Source organism: Tachypleus tridentatus, chromosome 1 (genome assembly GCF_004210375.1).
Source record: "Tachypleus tridentatus isolate NWPU-2018 chromosome 1, ASM421037v1, whole genome shotgun sequence".
Taxonomy (NCBI): domain Eukaryota; kingdom Metazoa; phylum Arthropoda; class Merostomata; order Xiphosura; family Limulidae; genus Tachypleus; species Tachypleus tridentatus.
The window spans coordinates 21,746,096-21,768,205 of record NC_134825.1 but is presented as its reverse complement, the minus strand read 5'-3'; the positions used below and the strand labels follow the sequence as shown (position 1 = coordinate 21,768,205).

Genomic DNA, 22,110 nt, shown 5'->3' with positions numbered 1-22,110 from the left:
TTAAGGCCTGGCATGGCCAAGCGTGTTAAGGCGTGCGACTCGTAATATGAGGGTCGCGGGTTCGCATCCCGGTCGCGCCAAACATGCTCACCCTTTCAGCCGCGGGGATGTTATAACGTGACGCTCAATCGTCACGTTGGTCACTTTTATTCGTTGGTAAAAGAGTAGCCCAAGAGTTGGTGGTGGGTGGTGATGACTAGCTGCCTTCCCTCTAGTCTTACACTGTAAATTAGAGATGGCTAGCGCAGATAGCCCTCGAATAGCTTTGCGCGAAATACAAACACAAACAAACTTTGGCTTCATAACAGCTGTTAATTTATTCCAGCTTCATTTGTAACTGCCAAGTTTTCCAAAATTATAACTGTTGCTTCTTTATGGTATCTCTTGAGGGAAGATGTTATTCTATATAGGACTTTGCCTGTAATTCCTGACAATATGTATCTTCAAGTTACACAAAATATTATCTTGTTTATTTCTACTGTTCTCTTTATTACCCAACTAATACTTTCATTTCTTCCACACTATCAGTATTGGAAATTTATATGCAAAAACGGCTCGTTTGGGTTGAGAAAATATTTTACATAGAAGAGTGAACAACGTTTCGACCTTCTTCGACCTGACGATGACCGAAGAAGGTCGAAACGTTCTTCGCTCTTCTATGTAAAATATTTTCTCAACCCAAACGAGCCCTTTTTTGCATATATATTTCTCTACAAGTGGGTTTTCTCGACATCACTGATTAGTATTGGAAATTTATTTCAGTACTAAAGGATCTAATATTCCCATAGCTTGTGGAAGGTACTGTTAGTAGCTTTTCTGAAACTTTAATGGATTATAGTTCCATTTATAACTGCAAAATTTTCTTTAAAAATGCACATTTATTTTGCTTTAGTCTGATTCACATATCTTCTAATGTTATAGGATAAAAAGCATTCATGTAAAATAATTAGGTAAGCCTTTCCAAATCTCCTACAAGTTCAGCTAAGGTCTCTTTTTACCTCTCTATCCTATTCTGGAGCTTTAATGTGATACTTTATCTGTTGTGATACTGCAAACTTGTTTTTTAAGGCAGTTAATAATGTTGGATGATGTGGCTCTTTGCTGGAAGGCTACTTAATGTTGTCAAAGCTGGTACTTTCAGATGGGCAGCAAGGTAAGTTTTTTGTTCACTATTCCAATCATTCACTCTGAAAGTATTTCAAACTGAGCTTGGTGTGACTACCATATCTTGCTATCGTATTCTGGAACTGGATTAGCCAATGTCATAGCTGGAATATTTCACGATAGCTTTTAAACAACAGACGGTGCTGTACTAGTGATAACAGATGTTGACAAAATAAGTTTTATCCCTAAAACAATGCAGGGAAAGAGTTGTGGCTGGTTTAATTTTTGCATTTGATAATTTATCTTCAAATGTATCACCATAGTCTATCTGTGCTTCTTCAATATCCTTCTACATTTCTCAAAAGTTGATGTTGTAATTTCTTAGTACATCTTCATTATCGATCTACCCTTCAACTAGATTTATTTATTATTCTAATTCTTTTTTAAATGATATGCCCTTTCTAAAACTTCTTTTTTTTATATTTCTGTCACGTTTGTTCTGATCTTATTTTAATTTTTAAATTATTTCTTCCAGTTTTCTTGTTTCTTTTTTAATTTTCTATCCCTTCTAATTTTTTGTTCTGTGCTTCCTGCTCTTTTCAGAATTTTGTATTTCCTTTTTTTGTTCTTTTAAAAGCTTTTGGTAGGTCTTGTTTGTTTTTTTGAATTTTGAGCAAAGCTACACAAGGGCTATCTGTGCTAGCCGGCCCTAATTTTGCAGTGTAAGACTAGAGGGAAGGCAGCTAGTCATCACCACCCACCGCCAACTCTTGGGCCACTTTTTTACCAACGAATAGTAGGATTGATCGTAACATTATAACGCCCCCATAGATGAAAGGGCGAGCATGTTTGGTACGACGGGGATTCGAACCCGCAACCCTCGGATTACGAGTCGAACGCCTTAACCACCTGGTCATGCCGGGCCTCCTGGTATGTCAGATGTAAATCTGCAGACTTAAAACAATAAAATCTGGGTTTTGATACTCATTGTAGACAGAGCATGATATTCCATTGTGTAGTTTTGTGCTTAATAACAACAAAATAACTAATTTTTTAAATGCCATGTACCTTTCTGTTTGTACTTCTTTCCATTATTATACCATGTCAACCAGGCTTCCTATCTCACTGTGTGCTCTTGAGATAATTCTGAAGTAAAGTTAAAGGTTCAACATTCTAGTTTATTATATTAAAATAATCCCTTTTCTTACTTCAGTATTTTATTGGTTTTTCTTTTATTCGCAGGCTCTTATTATCTGGTGAAAGTAATTTAACATCCACACCATGTTACGATAAAAAAATCAGTTTATGTCCTCCTTTATCTCCCTCGGTGGACTCAGCAGATACTCTGATGTGGCTTTGCTATAAGAAAACACACACACACACATACACTCATCCATTAACTCTGCAAGCTTGAACACGTACGCACTGTTGTAAATTGTTATAGGTCTATGCTTTTCGCTACAAATTGTATTTATATCTCTAGTAGTGACCCGGCATGGCCAAGCGTGTTAAGGCGTGCGACTCGTAGTCCGAGGGTCGCGGGTTCGCATCCCCGTCGCGCCAAACATGCTCGCCCTTTCAGCCGTGGGGGCGTTATAGTGTGACGGTCAATCCCACTATTCGTTGATAAAAGAGTAGCCTAAGAGTTGGCGGTGGGTGGTGATGACTAGCTGTCTTCCCTCTAGTCTTACACTGCTAAATTAGGGACGGCTAGCACAGATAGCCCTCGAGTAGCTTTGTGCGAAATTCCAAAACAAACAAACAAATATCTCTAGTAATAGTGTGATTAACGTAAAATCAACATGCATGTTCCTATAACTCAACAAGAGTTTTAGCTAACACAGATTCAAATACGTTTCAAAAATACATCGACTGATTCAACTTTACTTATTTAAAGTATTTACTAAATCATAGTGTCCAACACGGTCTCCACTCGACACATGTGGCGAAATCACGATTGACCTATAGCAAATTGGTGCTTTACGTCTACTACCTATTTTCTAAATATAATTAATTCTATCAATAAATAATTGAAAACATAATTGGGAATTTTTCTTACTCTCTATATCTGAAAAATAAAGTTAGTTTTTTTTTGTCACGTGGTTAAAATGTTAACACAATCTTTACAATTTTGACGATTATGAAAAACCTGTTTGGCATCACTGAATGTTTGATTATATTCATCTCATTGTATACACTTTACAGCTATCTCAAGTTTACAACCTATCTTCTACAAAAACTTCAAGTTAGAATTTTCGAATTTTTCCAGGCTTATATTGACATTATGATTTCTAACTGACAAACAAATTATAGTACCAAAAATATAGCTTACAGCAATACTTCTGTTGTAAGAAAGACTTCGTTATTTGGTTCCCTATTGTTTGTGTGGATCATGTTTGAATATAATAAGATTTTCATATAGGATTAAATTTCAAGATGCCGAAGAAAACGAACAAGGTAAAACAGTTACCAGATGTGAAGCTTACATTCATATTTTTTCACTTGTTTAGTTAAAATTACGTGTATGTATTTAAATAACTGGTTTATTAATCGCTTGTACAAAATAATCGCTTTTACAAGCATTACCGGACTCGTGCCCAATTACAAAGTTTTTAGGCTGTACGAGGCTGTTTCAGGTAACAAAGTCGTTTCCCTGATACAAGACTTAAGCCTAACTACTCGGGTTTTAGGCTACATGGTCGTGTTTCTAATATCGGGCTTTCGATTGAAAGCGGTGAAGAGACTGTAATTTATTATACTCCAAAAACTTCATTTTCTGTGCTATATATCTAACCGCTAATAAAAGTAAATTCTAAAACACAAACACTGATCACATGATATTTTACCAATCAAGTAATGCATACAGTTTATCTATTTTTTGTTTTTAAGAAACGACACTGAATGCATATATTGCTTTCTCAACAAAATTGTTTATTAGAAAGATATCTATAAGAGTTAAAATTTCAAGAACAGTTATCTTTTGTTACAAGTTACAGCTTTTGAAATAAGGAAGAATGTATTTTAAAACAGGTACGACCTTTTTATCATTGTTCGAACCATTCATCAAAAAGCCATACCTGCTTTAAAATATATTATACTTATTGTAAAAGCTGTAACTTTGATAAAAGAATGCTTATAAAAAGTAAGTAAACCCAAAATTAAACTATTAAAACGGCAGTATACTTGGGATGCGTGTAGAAACAAAATCATTTTAATCGCACGTTCACGACAATACAAACTCACATGAATCCAGCAGTTTTTCCAGTAGGTTGGTAAGGAAAAGGTTGCACAATGAAACTTTTGTCTATTTTTCAGTTAAGCCACCAGGTAACTCAGCAGTAAGTCTGATAGCTTATAAAGTGCACAGCTGGGTTTCGATACCCACAGTGATCACGAAGCAAGTATTTACTGATGATTGTTTTGTTTTTTTGAAATTCGCACAAAGCTACTCGAGGGCTATCTGTGCTAGCCGTCCCTAATTTAGCAGTGTAAGACTAGAGGGAAGGCAGCTAGTCATCACCACCCACCGCCAACTCTTGGCCTACTCTTTTACCAACGAATAGTGGGATTAACCGTCACATTATAACGCCCCCACGGCTGGGAGGGCGAGCATGTTTGGCGCGACTCGGGCGCGAACCCGCAACCCTCAGATTACGAAGCGCACGCCTTAACGCGCTAGGCCATTTGCTGATGAATTCGGAAGTTTAAAACAGAATTATAAGCAATGTACACAGAAAGACCTTTGCTCCTGTGATTTTTCTCTTAGTCGTAACATTTCTGAGATTGTTTTTTTAAACATACTGCCATTTCTTGTTAGTATCAATATCATGTCACGCTCCATGGTGTGGCTCAGCATGGCCAGATAATTAAGGCCTTCGACTCGAAATCTTAGGGTCGCGAGTTCGAATCCCACCCACTGCAAAAATGCTCGCACTTTCAGTTGTGGGGGCGTTATAATGTCTGGTGAATCCCATTATTCGTTGGTAAAAAATAGCCCAAGAGTTTGCAGTGGGTGGTGGTGATTAACTGTCTTCTTTATAGTCTTACATTGTTAAATTAGGGACGGCTAGCTCAGTTAGCCCTCGTGTAGCTTTGCGCCAAATTTAAAAATAAAGAAACAAACTCTATGGCGTATTGATAAAAACGTTTTATAGACCTTATATTATTTTGCTTAAGGCTAAGGTCAGTTTGATGTTTGTACATTTTGTAAATGTAATGAATATATCACTTTTTTAAAATTACATTTTTTTATTGGAATTAAATGTATCATAGATGATAGGATACTAAACATTCAGTAATTTTTTATTCGTAGAATTTTGTCTCAGTTCTCAAACACAAAGCAACACCAAAAAGATTGTTCACAACCTGTTGTGTGAAGTTCATATAAAAAAATCAATAGAAGTTGAATTATTTTGAATTTCGCACAAGGCTACTCAAGGTCTGTTTGCGGTAGCCGTCCCTAATTTAGCAGTGTAAGACTAGAGAGGAAGGCAGCTAGTCATCACTACCTATTGCCATCTTTCGGACTACTCTTTTACTAGTGAATAGGGAGACTGACCATCACGTTATAACGACCCCATGGCTAAAAGGGTGAGCATGTTTGGTGCGAGCAGGATTCGAACCCGCGACCCTCAGATTACGAGTCGAACGCCTTAATCCACCTGGCCATGCCGGACCCGTAAAAAGTTAAAAATATTCCCTAAATTTACGAGTGTTACCTTTGATGTTAACACTTACAAATTATATATTTTTACTGTTGACTAACAAAGACTTGGTTGTTCTGAGCTTGATTATAAATATTTCTTGATGTAACAGTAATAGTTCGTACATTATTAATATTTTTTTTTGTAAAACTGTTGTATTTAAGAAAATATTTGAAAAAAAATGCAGTATTTAATGACAAATTGTTATTAGCGGTTGTTACGTATCATAATTTATATCATTATTCATATCATAATTTATCTCGGATGAGTCTCCGATTTATTATGTTACGCATGTTACGCCTTACGATTTCAACTAGCTGAAATTTTAATTTTAATTCAGAAGTTAATTGACTGTCAATATGTATTTAAAATTTGTGACATTTACTGACAAGAATTATACACACAATTTCCTTCCTTAACATAAATGTATTTTAATATACAAACAATACAGTTTATAATAACGGTTATTACAGATAGTTATTACAAATAATGATTTATCTTCAAAAGGTTTACAATCTTACAAACAATACTAAGTCTTCTATCTAATCTGAAACCTGATTTTTTTTATCGACGATTCACAAAGAGTGAATTAATTCTATGTTGTTACACAAGTACACTGCTTCTGACTAGCTAGCTAGCTTGAAGCACACAGTTTTTCACCGACGACAATATGTAATGCTATCGTAGAAATCCTAACATCCGAACTTAATTTTCTGAAGTTGAACGGTTCGTAATGTTCGAAATATATAAACGTTTCTGGTCAAATATCTATAGTCTTCCGATTAATAAAAGTTTTTCTCAATTATAGCTTTGGAGGTTTATAGTACACTGATTGTAGCAAACCAACAATATTAAAGCTGTATATCCACGTGTTGCGATGTGTCTACTTTTTATACTTATTAGGCAAGATTCTCGAAAATTCAGCTGCCAACAATACTGGTATTTTACACGTGCACGTATTACTTTGTTGATTCTAACGCTCGGGGATCTTCTACAAATTTAGAGAACCGGCGGGACTTTTGCAATACACATGTAAAAATATACGTTATATTCATTTCTAAATATATATTAAACTGAAACAAACATAGATATTAAAATAAATGTATAACAGTAAATTAGTTACACAGTTATTTAAAACTCTGGCAAAAAATTTTGAATACTACTTCAGAATGTTTCACATAGTAAATGATTGTAATTGAAAATATATACTGTTTCATGAAGCAAACATTAGTATTTACTTACATAAGTTCTGAGTCACAATGACATAGTACTAGAAGTTTATTATAGTTGGAAGGTTTTATCTATGTGTTATAAGATAACACCATTATTTTATCCTTATTGTATGTACCACTCGTATTACTAAATTATATGGAAAATTGATAAACTTGATTTGCTTATAACAACTTAGTATTATATTTTGATATGTTCTTTTACATACCATGTATTTATGATGTTTTCCTTGCTTAATATTTCAGGGAAGAAACCAACCAGAAAAACTGGCTAATGGTATTTTACTCACTGTAAACTATAGGATTATGGCTGTTGAAAAAGTAGGTATTTTTTAAATATAGTATCTGTTTTCTAAACAAACACTTTTATGGCAAATAGGTTTTAAATATAATGAATGCAAGATAAAGTTTGTTTGCTTGTTTTCGAATTTCGCACAAAGCTACCCGAGGGCTATCTATGCTAGCCGTTACTAATTTAGCAGTGTAAGGCTGGAGGGAAGGCAGCTAGTCATCACCACCCACCGCCAACTCTTGAGCTACTCTTTTACCCACTAATAGTGGGATTGACCGTCACATTATAACGCCTCCACGGCTGAAAGGGCGAGCATGTTCGGCGCGACGGGAATGCGAACCGGCGACCCTCAGTACGAGTCGCACGCCTTAACACGTTTGGCCATGCCGGGCCGCAAGGTAATGCACGTGGGTTATAATAGTTTGATTTATAAGTATAATTTGGATAGGATTAACCTTACCGGTGTTACGAAAGATCTCTAGGTATAGTAGTCGATCCATCTCTAAGTCCAAGCAGTGTGCTGTTGCTAGTAGTGGGGCATATAGGTCTTTAGGTGGTATCTATAGAACTATTAATTACAACTGTAAAGAGGTTATCATTTTATTGTAAAGGTAACTGGTTAGGCCGCATTTGGAACATTTTGTTCAGATTTGGGCTCTTTACTTTAGGAAAGACATCGAATTATTGGAAAGGGTTTAGAGAAGGTTACCAGAATGGTATCTTCAATGTAGAAATTGTCATATAAGAGGAGGTTAAGATTACTTAAGTTGTTTTCTTTTGACAAAAGGAGAGTTAGAGAAGAACTGATTAAGGTGTTTAAGGTTGTGAAGGGAACTGATAGTGAGAATAAATAGTAGGAATAGGAGAAGTATAAATATTGCAGGCAAATAGTCGTCTTTAACTAACACAGTTTTAGTTTTCTAACAGGGTGGCCAGTCTTTAGAATTGGTTATCTGCAGATGTTGTAGAGGTAGTAAATTTAAATGAGTTTTTAAAAAAACAAAACGTAAGTATATGAATGATAAGGGCTAACTTTAAGCGTTTTATTAAAGTTAATTTAGTTTAAAGAATGGAACAGCCGAGATGGATCAATAGGTAATGTTATGTTAACATAATAAACATTAGTTTGAAATTCTCCATTTTTAGGGATTATTTGATATTTGTCGATTTTTATAAAATATAAAACATGATAACTTATAGAAAATTCGCTATAACTTCTCTTATGTACACACAATTTTCAAACGTCCATCGTAAGTGTCGAAAGCAAAGAACTAGTACATAATTCTGTATTGACGACATAATTCGAAATTTACTTTGGACTTGGCTCGGCATGGCCAGCTAGTTGAGGCACTCAACTCGTAATCCGAGGGTTGCGGGTTCGAATCCCTTTCACACCAAACATGATCGCCCTTTCAGCCTTGGGGGCGATATAATGTGAAGGTCAATCCCCCTATTCGTTGGTAAAAGAGTAGCCCAAGAATTGGCAGGGAGTGGTGATGACTAACTGCCTTTCCTCTATTCTTGCACTGCTAAATTAGGGATAGCTAACGCATATAGCCCTCGTGTAGCTTTGAGCGAAATTCAGAACAAACTGAACTTTTGACTTATTCTGTTTGTAAAATCGAAAAACTATAACATTATTCAACAGTCACAAAATTCATAGTAGTAAAATGCTAAAACAGTAACTAACTTAAGGAAAGAAATTTATCACAGTTAACCAGTAGTTTAAACTAATAGTCACTAATAACTTTACGTGCAAGCTTATTATTGATGCAAAATAAAAATTGTGAAAAATATGCTCAAAAAGCATTCCTCTCCTTATAAAGGAATTGCCAGAAAAGTCTGTGCTTTAGGCTTTAAGGTGATTATAAACCTCTTTTTTTTTTTACTAAAATTTTAATAGTTAATCTATGATAATAAAAGGGCATGTCTATTTATGTGTTACTACCATAGCTCAAAGAGGAAGAAGCCTAGGAAACTGAGGGTGTGCATTTGGGTATTACTTATGTTTTCCATATGCATGTGAGCATATACATCATTTTAATGAAGTAAGGTAGTGAAAAAAACCACACAGAAAAGAAGTGGGTCCTTACATTACAAATATAAATCATGGACAGACACACACGTGCGAACTAGCGCATGCAAATGTTTGTGTGTATGTGTTAACACCATAGCTCCAAGAGGCAAGAACCTAGAAACTTGGAATTTTATACCCATACTAAGTGGACCCTGAGGGTGTGTACGTGGGTATTAATTAACCATATGCCTGTGTGAATCTTTTTAATGAGGCAAGGTAGCAAAAGAACACATAGAAAAGAAGCAGTTCTTTGTATAGCAACCTCTAATATATAGAAAAGCCAGTGAAATTTGATAACAATGCATTCCAAAAATGGCTTTTGAGATAGGTGGTCTTACCTGTTGGGAAACTGGGCTATTATCTGGGATCTGGTACATGGAAAGGCTCCCTATGCTATGTCTTTTTATGTATTTATGAATTTCCTTATCATTATGGGGCCTTTTTTACTAAATTCTGCCTGGGGCACCAGAATGACTAAGACTGCCTCTGGTTTTAGGTCATGGTGCATAGCAACAAAAGTATGCAAGTTGTAAGTTTTTGTCAAAATGAGTTCAGAATACACATACTGACATAGTCATCTAGAATATATCACCCTAATAACCCGAGCGAAGCCAGGTAGATTCAATAGTTGTAAATGAACTAAAAATGTAATTTATAAAACAAACCACTGCATTTTAAAACTACATTATAAAAAAGAACACACTTGAAAATAATGTTGTATGCTTCATACAATGCCCCTTAATGGCTCAGTAATAAGTCTGCAAGTTTAGTTATAATGCTAAAACCAGATTGGATTCTTGTGGTAAGCACAGAACAGAGAGCTCATCACATAGCTTTGTGCTTAACATCAAACATTTGAAGGAAATTTTCTGAATAATAATTGGAATATAATTTAGAAGTTTAAAACATAGTGTGATGATAATCCATGATATGCGAATTTTTTTAAATGAGAAATAATCTTTAAATTTTTTGTAATTATTTTAGGTAGGTAGATACTTTATTTAAAGTGAAGTGCTGAAACATTTCATATTCAGATTTAACTTTTTAAGGAAGGAGTAGATAAGGATAATTTTGTTCCACATATATTAAAGCTGTTCTTATATATTAAATTATACACATTAAATAAACCTAAATTTAAATACGGTTCAATGGCTATATGTTTAACATGTTTTTGTAAATTAGGTGGAACTTGTGAACAGCGATCAAATTCTGTTAATTAAGCTCAGAAATCCTCTTGGAGCTGGTTCGGACTATGTGGGAAGGTGGTCTCGAGTAAGTATCATATTACTTATTTTTAAAGGACTTAGTAGAAAGGACTTAGTCTTTTTAAACTGTTTTTAAGGGGTTACATGAATAAAGTAGAAATGAAACGTATTATCATATTGGAGGAAATTAGATTATGTATGGTTTGTACTAGTTGTTATGGTGTGTTATAAGTTGCAGAAGTACTTAAAATATAAGAATTATTATCTAATTTTTCTTGTAGTTCATCAGAGTGGAATAAAGTTTCCTCTGAAGAAACACATAAGTTAGTTACCAGACATCTTGGTGATGGAGAATTTTGGTGAGTTGTCTGTTAAGTGTTTTGCATAAAAAATGTGACAATATTTACATCAAATAATAGGAATTGCTGTATTCTCTTAATTGATCTAATTTACCATAGGTAAATCTTACTTTTTAATAGTATGTAATGGTCGATGTGCATTACATTAAACATCTTGTATTAAAAGTGATAAAAATAAAGGTAGATAATATAAAAACAAGATACAACATTCTAAAATACTTTAATTGACATATTGTATTAGTATTTGTTTACAAAAAAAATAAAAGTATCTGTATAAGATAATGTATGACTGGTTGTAAATTAGGTGCACGTATATCACTGAGCTGTACAGATACTTAGATGGAATGAGACATATCACAGATATAATTTACCAGATCTGTTGAACTTTTCTCATTTAGGATGAATTATCAAGACTTTGTGAAAACTTTCACAAGTTTTGAAGTTGTACATTTAGATACTGAAACAAGTAAAGATGAACCTACTTTAAGGACTAAAATTCCATGGCACATGAAGCTCTGCCATGGACACTGGCATCGAGGAGTTTCGGCAGGTGGATGCAGAAATAATACAGGTACATTTTATTTGTTGTTACAGCTAAAGGAAACATCATCTATTAAAAAGTTTCTAAAAAACAGACTTAATCTAATGATGAAAAATGTAACTTTCAGTACACGAGTCAAACCAGAATAACCATAAAGGACTGTTTAATAACGTCAGATTTTCACTCAAAACAAACAAAGAATGTTTGGTCACAAAACACTTTAACATGTCTGAGTACACTCTTGGAGACATTAACGTGAGTGGTATAGAGATAAATTTTCCATCAAATAGAAACAAGAAAGTTAAAGAAGCTGCTACTAGTACTGCTGTTTAGTAGGTATTTTTATTGAAGAGATGTAAGTGACAAGGTGGATTTTTCACGTAGCAGCATTATATGCTGATGAGAATTGAGATTATATGAGGTAAATTATGAGCGATCTGGATTAGAGTATTTGCTTATGAATAATGTTCAATTAGCTATTGAAATCACTGTCAAATAGTCAAAAAAGCTTTGGTTAAAGAAGATTACTGGACATCACTGTTGAATATTGTAATGCCAAATGATATTAATCTCTGTCCAGAGATTGTTGACCTGTGTATTCTTCTTAGAAAAAACAAATCTGAAGGTAAACATATACTTAAATTTATTTTATACCATTATTACCCATATTAATATCTTGATTTCTTAATATTAGTATTATTTTCTATATATTATCTCACATTATCATCTTTTCTCATCCCCATTCACTTTTGTTTTTTTTATTTTTCTATCCTATAAAAACTGTTTTAACTTCTTTTTTAACTATTATTGTTTTTGTGCCTTTCATGTGATGTGCACATTTCTTTTGTACAAACTGAACCTGCTGTGAGTGTATCCAGTTATTATTGTCTGGGCTTCAGGGTCAGTTCATCTGGAATATCCACTTACATTTGTTCTTATGTATTGCATACTACTCTCTCATCACCTTTTATTGTTCTGAATAACAGTTTAATATCTGAAAACACTTGAGTTTTGGGTCTTGTTTTATATTAGTAATCTTTAAAGTATCATTATCTTGTATCATGTCTGTTTACACTTGTAAGTTCAGTGCCATGTTTCATTCATTTTTATTAGTCATTTTAGAGTTCAGAATATTAGTATTTTAAAGTCTAGTTGGTGATAATGTAACTTTTAATCACACTATAAGAATATTTTAAGCTGCCATCGAGAAAATTTTTTTTTACTTTCTTAGTCTCTGATAAACAGTTAAACTGTGATCTTAATTAAATCATAATGATTGAATATACTTAAAATTGCTAAGAAGGAAAAAAATGTGTAATATGAAAGTGGTAAAACACTCATTTATTTAAATAACTTGGCTCAAAATTTATATATATTGTTATGAGTCTCCAATTTATTATGTTACATATCCTACGTTGCATGTACGATATTTCATCTAGATTTCTTTTAGAATTTATTGTGCCTTTAAGTAGGTTTGTCATGTTAGATTTATCACATACATTTGCTGTACCTTTAGTTATAAATTTAATCCAAAAAATTGCATTCCAAGGAGATACAAGTGTATTAGAAGGTAAACACGTCATATAAAACTATGTAAAGAATGGATGATGTTAGCTACTTTTAACTGTCTATAAATCAAGTCTTTATTATTGTTGTGATAAATTAACCTGTGATGTTTACCTGTAAGATTGTACCATAGCAGGGTTTCTTTTTTTAAAACCACTGAATTTCAAGTACAATAACAGTTTACATGTTTAATATAATTTTGCATGTCTCATATTTGTTTTTATATGCTCAAGACTTTCTGCATGCCTTGTATTTTTTTTGCAACATTTGTAAGAGGTTACATTTAGTACTTCAAAGACAATAGGTTTAAATCACATTAATAATAAAATTTAATGATAAATTAGGTGAATTAGGAATATTAGGTTTAATTGCATTAGTTCTTTACAACAAGATCTATCTACATGCCATAAGCTAATGAAAAATGTCTGTTCTGTTTCTTTGAAACTTAAGCTAGTGAATGAATATCTTGATTCTGAATGGCTGACTTTCTGGATTTACTATTTGATAGAAAAATCTGATTCTTTTCCCTTCCCTCCTTGTTTCTTACAAATTTGCTTTACATCAAACTAACCAAACGTGTATCTGAAATAGCTGTTAGTAACATTAGGGTTAAAAAATTAGGGTTAGTGGTCCTAAGATGAGAATGGAATAAACTGTCTACTCACAAATAAAGTGCATATTCAGATTTAATTCATCCAGTTGTGAGTATGCAAATACAGTCTTAAAGGATTACATTATCTATTGTTGTCCATATGTTATGTAAGCAGAACAAAATGTTGACTTCAGTGGTTTTCATGCATGTTGTATCTTGAGTTAAAAAATATTTTTTTAGATACTTTTCACACCAACCCACAATACCAGTTGATCTTACCAGATACTCAAGAATTACTCATCTCGCTCAACCAACACTCTGTTCTTGAACCAAAAGTAATAGGTTTTACTTTATATCAGGTGAGGAATAGCCATATAAGAAAGCATTTGAATGATTTTTTTTCATTTACTGTTGAAATGTATAACATGTTAGGGAACTGTGAATGTTTTGTATCTTGCTTGCTACATTTCTAGTTTGACTTCTGTATAAGGCTCTAATGTTTTTTTTTAGTAATGAGATTTTATAATTATATTAACTGAAATGTATTAATTAATTATTACAATTATATGCATCATAAAACATTAGTATTAGGCATGTCATATCTTCATGCACCATATTTTTAATCTGGACCCTTAGGGATGTCAAATAATTAAGAGTTTGTAATAATAATAATAATATTCTAACAATGCTATATTTATGATACCCTCTGTTGAGGATGTGTTTTAACCAATCCAGAGCTCTTCATGTCAGCTGGGATACAACGAAATATAATCATTCTTTGCCAACTTGTAAAAGTTAAACACATTATAACAATTGTTACGTATCAACAGTTGTTTAGAAGAGACTTTACATTTAAAAAGTGTGAATTAATGTAAGAGATAAAAAAAATAAAAGAAAAGAAAATTAATAGAAGTTAAAAGTCAGTCTGAAATGTATGAATGCTTAATATTTGAAAACAATTTTTTTTTCATATGTATATATTTAATGAATTAAAACGAAATGTATATTCTGTTTGAAGCTGCCCAAATCTTCAGTTGAAACATTAGGAAAATCATTTTTCAAGAAAAACAAGTCACTAGTGAACTCGCAGTATAGCAACAGTAGACAGGTATAGTATAACGTACTTACATATTTGTAACATAGGTGTCAGGATTAAAGTATATGTGTGTGTGATTGTCCACAAAGAGGGGGGGGGTGCAAAGTTAGCAGTCAATAAGATTTGTTATTTTGGTTATGAGGGAGGGGAGATGAAGATGTAATGGAAATTGGGATAAGAAAAACAGAATTATTGCATGAAATCATATATTTTCAATTATGTCTCCAGTTACTAAATTTATTTTATAATCTTGTATGCTTATTTTGAAAAAAAAAAAAAAAGTTCTGGTTATATAAGTTGTAGAGTTATAAAAATTTATCTTACGTTGAAGTGGGTGCTCTTCCTGTATATTTGAGATGGAGGGATCTTTGTTTTCATGTCGTTGTATAATGTTATTATTATATAATCACTTTTATAACTTATTATCATATTTTCTGTAAGTTTCCTGTTTTGTATAATAATCTGTGATATATTTAAATTTCATCAAAATATTGTTTAAAATTGTAGCTTGTATAAAATGAATCTTTATTTTAAAAACAAAATCTATATCAAATCCAGATATCCATGAAATGTGACCTTGATCAAGGTGGCTATGTACTTTTACCAACAACTTTTGAACCAGGACAGGAAACCAGCTTCACCTTGCGTGTGTATTCGACCAAGCTGATTAAACTAAAGTAAGTGGATTAGATATTATTTGTGCAAAAATCAAAAATCAATGATACATTATTTGTAATATATGAATGCTGATAAATCACTGAATATTTCATAATAAGCTGTATATATATGCAACATTTTTTTACCATTTTAAATTATTAAAAACATTCATGGTGCATTATAAAACTTGGCAATCTTAGTTAGTGTGAAAATGTGTAGATTTTAGACAATTAAATATTTGTCTTGAAAATAATTTCTGTTTTAGTTATTTATATGAATTATGGTAATATTTTAAAAAATCTACACATTTTGTTTTAAGGTTAAACATGGTATTTCATTACTAATGGTTTTTTTGTTGTTATTAAAGATTACTTGACTGTGTACCTGCAGCAGTTAAACCAGCAATTATGAAGGTAAGCCTATTTGACATAGTCATGGAGACTTTCATGTATGGACTCTAGTTAGAAAGTGCTTTATGTAGGCATGTTGTATAATAAACCACATAATTACATTATGTAAGAAACAGGATTCAAGAATTGTCATAATAAATAACTTTTAAAACGTAAATATATTTGAAGAAGGTTAAATTACACTTTGTATCAAAATTTTTACTTTTTTTGTTCCCAGACAGAAAGTGTTATTTCCCAATTGCTTATGCTTAAAGTAAATGGAAAAGACCTATTTTTCTCTTCAAATTTTGCTTTCGTGACCTGGGTAATGAAACTTTCAAATTTATCTATTTTCCAGAACATTTCAGGTTGATTCAGCACTGAATAGTTGATAGACAATTTTCTTGAACTTATAAGAATTTTCAAGACCTTTCTAGAATGTTGTAGCACTTACGATAATTTTCAAGAACCTTTTAGAATTTTCTAGAACTTTCCATAGTAATATATATATATTATTGGCTCACCACTCACCACTCCAGTTTAGTTCAAACTGCTTGGGTGAATATGTAGATCTATCTGATTTTATCAGAGATGGCATCAAGAAGCTGCAAGCATTCTCCAGATGCATTCTGCTGCATATGTGGCCAATTTATCACAATGGACTGAGTTCTCTGTGGGGAGGCACAATGTCAAGTGTGAGCCACCAGTGGACCTTCAGAAGGTGTTGTTCCCACCATGGCACATAAAATTGGGTCTTATAAAACAACTTGTCATAGCTCTTGATAAGGAGTCTGCAGCCTTCAAGTACTTTTGAAACTTCTTCTCTAAGCTGTCTGAGGCAAAGGTTTTTGTTGGACCACAAATAAAGATCCTGGAGTGCACAGAATTCCCCACGAAGTTCAGTAAGAAGGAAAAAAAAAGCTTGGGGCAGCTTTGTCGCAGTGGTTCGGAGCTTCTTGGGCAATCACAAGGCCAAAAATTATGTGGAACTGGTTGAGGCTCCTGGTGAGAACTACAGCAAAATGGGCTGCAGGATGTCCCTCAAAGTCCATATCCATGATGCTCATCTTGATAAATTCAAGGAGAACATGGGAGCATACTCATAGGAGCAAGGCACCTGCTTCCATCAATTCATACTGGACTTTGAATGCTGCTACCAAGGAGCGTGCAACGAAAACATGAGAGGAGACTATATTTAGGGGCTGTTACATGAAAGTAATTTACGTTACAGTCGCAAATATCGAAAAACTACTCACTTCTAAACATTTTTGTTCATTTTAGTATAACTTTAGTATAAATACATGAAAATCATATGTTGTTTTATTCAGAACTTATGTGAATGAAAATGTGCAAATTTGCCCGTTTTTACATAGAAAATATGTTAATTTCTAAATTTCACTATCCAGGTCACAAAAACAAAATTTGAAGGGAATAATGGTTATTTTCTTTACTTTTACAACATAAGCAATAAAGAAAAAAACACATACTATCTAGGAACAAAATTTGTGTTGCATAGCATTATTAAATCGATCTAAACTTTGAATAAACTCTTTGGGAACTTTCAGAATTTTATAAAAATGAAGAGTAAAATAACTAAAGCTGGTTGCCACAGTTTATAGAGATGTAGTTCTCTACCAGGTAGTTAGTTTAGATTTATAAACTTTAGTACCACTGTTTTAGGAGAAGAGTTTGAAGGAAATGTTTAGCTATTTCAGTACAATTGTTTGGGGAGTAAAATGCATTATAATTCTTATATTTCAAATGATTTTGATAAATAACCAGTTGTCAGGAAGCAAAGTTCTGTTACATAAATTACAATAAATTTGAAGCTATGCCTTTCCTCTGGTTTCATCTTGTACACTTATTCCTCTCGTACAGTAGAATTTATTCTTTGTACGTTTGTTAATACCCATTATTATATTTGTATTTGGTATACATGAATAATGGCAAATCCAACAACAAAATCAATCTACTTTTTGAAGAACCAAGATTATAAGGTAGACCAAATTGATACAAACTTGTTCCAGAAAGTTCCTAAGTACCAGAAGCTGTTTTTATACTCTTGAATTTAGAAGTTAATTTATTACCTCATAACACATCGTTAATATTGTAAATAAAGGCTTTTTTATTCTAGGCCCCTCCTTCTTTTGATAGTAAAGTCAGCTCCTATGAAACCATCTTCTTACAACTTGCAGATGAGGTAGGAGAAATCTTAAATAATATTAAACTTCATGCTCTCTAGTGTTTCTACTTGTGTAACATAACAACCCACTCTGTCAGTACTGATATAGATGAACATTACTGTTGTCTTATTATCATTTCTGGAAGAAACAGAGCCTTTGTCAATATAATTGTCTATTAATGATTAAATCTTACCTCCTCTTTCTCAGTGACTGAAACAGCCAAAATTGGATGGTTTTCAGTTATTACTGAAATTTGGTTTACTATTAAGTGCAGATAAGAAAAACAGTTGTGCATGGTTTCAGACTATACTCCACTCTGTAATAAGTTAGGCCTTCTGAATGATAGGGAAGCTCAGATTTTTTACAAATATGTACTACTTAGGTTATTATGGAGATGAAAGATTGTGTCTGTCTGGCTGGACTTGAGATGACATAAATGAAGTTATTATAATTTTGATATAACATTACAGTTTAGTTCAAATGTATACACTCAATGGCTTATCAGACTTTACATTTATTACAGTTACAAGTATACAATAATAAAAAACAAATTTAGATTTTAACAACATATTAGAATCTCAACATTTGCACATAGTAAATTGATAAAAACACAGAACAAGAGAACAGTAATCAAACTTTAGGAGGTACATTTTGAAGAGAAACTACTTTAACTGTGACATAAAAATTGTGTAGATAGTATTTTTTCTATTTTTGGCATAAAATTTTTGTAGTTTAATTAACTTTTCTTTTTTTCCTTTATAAGGTGAAACATAATTTTATGTGTGAATGACATCATAATTTCTTTTCATGCACACTGCTTATATATTAAGAGTAAAAAACACAAAATCCAACAGTTTTTGGCACATTGAAAAGTAAAATCAGTATTGTAGATTATAGCTGAATAATTTCAGTAGCCCTGATGATGAAACTTTCTTATTAAAATTAGATTTTAACTTTTGTGGCAAAATGTCAAGTTTTATATTTTTTACTATTAATATTGAACTTCGCAATTGCAGACTTTTTGTATATACGATTTTTATACATACAACATATTTTTTATATTTTGTAATATGACATGTTTTATTTCACCTAATTTTGTTACTGTTATTCTGTTAGAAAGTGATGGTTTAATTTTTATACTACTCAGATAACCTCTGCATGTTAATAACAATGTGCAAGCTCATAATTTGGTATTCAGACTGTATCATGTATAGTCTACAAAATGGTTTTTAGTACAGTAATGTATATGGCAGAGAAAGTGAGTGGTGTGGTCACTGACCTGAATGCTATACTGAAGTCATGTGTGTTATTTCCTGGAGATAATACTCTTCTGCCAGTGAGGGGTATTGCTATAATGCTGTACATTTGCAGTAAGGTAAACTACAGCAGTATCCTTCAATGGTATACTGAAGTTATTCTTCTCTATATCATTTGGTAATGACTAGTTAGTTAGGTAGTGTTAGTCACTAGGGGTTAACCTGACATTTTCCATTCAGTAAGGAATGCTGGATTTAAACATTAGACAAGATCTTGAGTGAGTTGTTTGATGGAAAGACATCTCAAGGAAAGAAAATAAGTTAATGCATTCACAAGCCTAAAGAAAAGTGACATTCCAGTGTCTGTTACATCTATACATACTGTATTTTTGTCTTTGATAAAGATTATTCTCATTTTCTGTTACACATAGTGTCCATCATTTTTATTTCTTAGCTTTAAACTTAATCAGTTTAGTTACACGTTGTATGATTAAGTAATCTGTCATGTTGATTCTTCCATTATAAAGTAGGAATACCTAAGACTCTTTACAGAATAGAAAATGTATATTTCGCAGAATCTTTTCTAGTACATCAGTTGCATGTAGCAAAAGAAACTGGGATAGCTACTGACTTTTATACTGTACTCATATAAGACACATTAGGATAGTTATTTTAACAATCAACTGTGTAAAATAAAACTTGCATGCTTCTAAACTGTAGGAAACATTATTATTTAAAGAAACTACTGAACTATTTTTTATCTTGCACTGCATATGAAATGCAATAAATGTAAGTAGATTTAAGTCTGTTTCTTTATAAACAAAATTGTTTTTGTTAGTGAAAGGAAATTATTCAAACTATATTGATTTCATAATTAACATACATATCACTAAAAACAACATCAGATGTCTTTTCCCATATGCCAATAGTCACAGCTAAAATGTGTCTGTATTTCAGGACCTATTTTAGTCAGATGGATATAATATTTCAGCCAGAGATGTTACTAGGCATTAGCACACAGGGCTTCTGTCCTGAAAAATTAGAATAGAAAACTATGATTTATATCATATTGAAACCCTGAAAATTCCCATGACTATGGCCCAGAGCTTTGAATTTTTAAGTACCTATTGACATCTTTGATTTAAACTAAGAATAATTGTCTAAATGAGGGATAGATATATGTGCAAATACTTTCAAAGCCTTTGTGTACTTTTGAGGCTGTAACTTTTGTTAATATCTAAGATAATATTTCGAAATTTATTGTTCTTACTTTTGTATATTACCAAAATACCCTTATTGAATTGGAACTAACTGTGAAATGTTAAAGCTGTAGTACATTGCAGTATTGGTTGAGTTAACGTTCAGTGATCTACAATGGTACTGCAGTTAACAGTGTCCTTCAAAGCATTTTAAGAGGTTGTTATGTTGGACTGAAGTTATTTCTCCTCCGCAGTAAATGATAATATAGAGAAGGCCATAAGCTGTACTTAGAACAAAATGTTCTATCTATATCTTATTTAGATATAGAGTACAGATTAAACCTATACGCTTTGCAAGAGATGTGCAGTTATTGATATGAGAATCGACTGCATGACTAAAAATTTAGTATGACCAAGTGCTTAAAACTTATATTGTTGGTAACAGTAGTCATATTTAACATGGATTTACAAGACTAAATTAACTTGTCATATTTTTACTTGAATGTAAAGAGCAAAAAATATTTATCACATCTGCCTTAAGAGATAATCAATCCTGTTTAAATTGCTGTTGCTTAAGTGTAGTAAAAGTCAGTCAAAAGAATATTATAGGAAGGATATTTTTACATAATTTACAGTTATTGTGTATTTTACCATAGTTGTAAATTGTGTAAAAATCTGTACATAATTCATAATCTTAAATTAACGTTATTGTGTGATTGAAGTTAATATTTTTTAACTGCATGCTCTTATTTTCCATAGCTTATATATATCAAATTAGATATTTACATTATATCTTGTGTGTGTCCATGTGTTTCTCATTAATCTTTTCCCAAGAAGTGGAGTTATTGAGAGATTTATAAAAAATTATGATTCTGTAAATTTTTCATTCACAGAAGCTAACTGAATATGCAATTGTGTGTTTTTAAGTTAATTTTTATTGACTGAATTATTATGTATAAAGCATTTATAAAACTATAACAATAGTTTATCAACCCTAAGAGCAGGTTAACATTGCTAATGAGTGTAAGTTGATGCAATTTCTTTGCCTCTTTAAAATAATTTATAATTCAGAATATTTACCACGTATATTCTTTTTGCATTTTGCTACACTTTAGTTAATATTTTTTATATTTGAAACATTATAGCACAGGTCAGTGAATGTATTTGAACTTCAAGAACTATTAGAAGCATGTCTTCCAAATGGTATGTCCACATCTAACTATCTGATTAAAAAACACAATTTGATTTTAGTTTGTTGTACTATAAGGAATTTGAGAGAATGCAAGACGTTAGACTTTAACTTTTAGAGCAACAAAAAGCAAATAAATTTTGAGAATAGTATTTGAGATTTTAAATGACACAAGTGATGTAGTGAGAAAATTATACTTTATAAGTTGTATAAATGTTTCTTTATTAAACCTGAATTTACACTTTGTTGTATGAAACAAATTATGTTGTCATGTGTGTCTTTGTTGCAACTCTTAACTGTTTTGGAGACTTTTGCGAAATAAGATGATAATAATTTATTAAACTTGCATAAATAATTCAGTTGTAAAATATTATTTCTAAAAAAAACTTGTTAAAGATAACTTGCTAAAGTTATTTCTACTACATATTAAAGTAGGTTATTTATCACAAAATATTCTCAATTAGGAGTTGGAT

General features: G+C 32.1%; 1 protein-coding gene across 1 annotated transcript in view; it reads left to right on the top strand.

Annotated features, from left to right (window-relative positions):
• LOC143244326 (calpain-C-like) overlaps positions 1-22,110 on the top strand; it is a 94,001-nt gene that overhangs the window by 48,931 nt on the left and 22,960 nt on the right. The window contains exons 6-16 of the mRNA XM_076488788.1: positions 7,283-7,357; positions 10,588-10,677; positions 10,748-10,749; positions 10,892-10,969; positions 11,368-11,540; positions 13,909-14,027; positions 14,687-14,776; positions 15,323-15,441; positions 15,789-15,834; positions 17,945-18,010; positions 21,594-21,651. Coding sequence (XP_076344903.1) covers positions 7,283-7,357; positions 10,588-10,677; positions 10,748-10,749; positions 10,892-10,969; positions 11,368-11,540; positions 13,909-14,027; positions 14,687-14,776; positions 15,323-15,441; positions 15,789-15,834; positions 17,945-18,010; positions 21,594-21,651 — 916 coding nt within the window. The remainder of the gene's footprint in view (positions 1-7,282; positions 7,358-10,587; positions 10,678-10,747; positions 10,750-10,891; positions 10,970-11,367; positions 11,541-13,908; positions 14,028-14,686; positions 14,777-15,322; positions 15,442-15,788; positions 15,835-17,944; positions 18,011-21,593; positions 21,652-22,110) is intronic.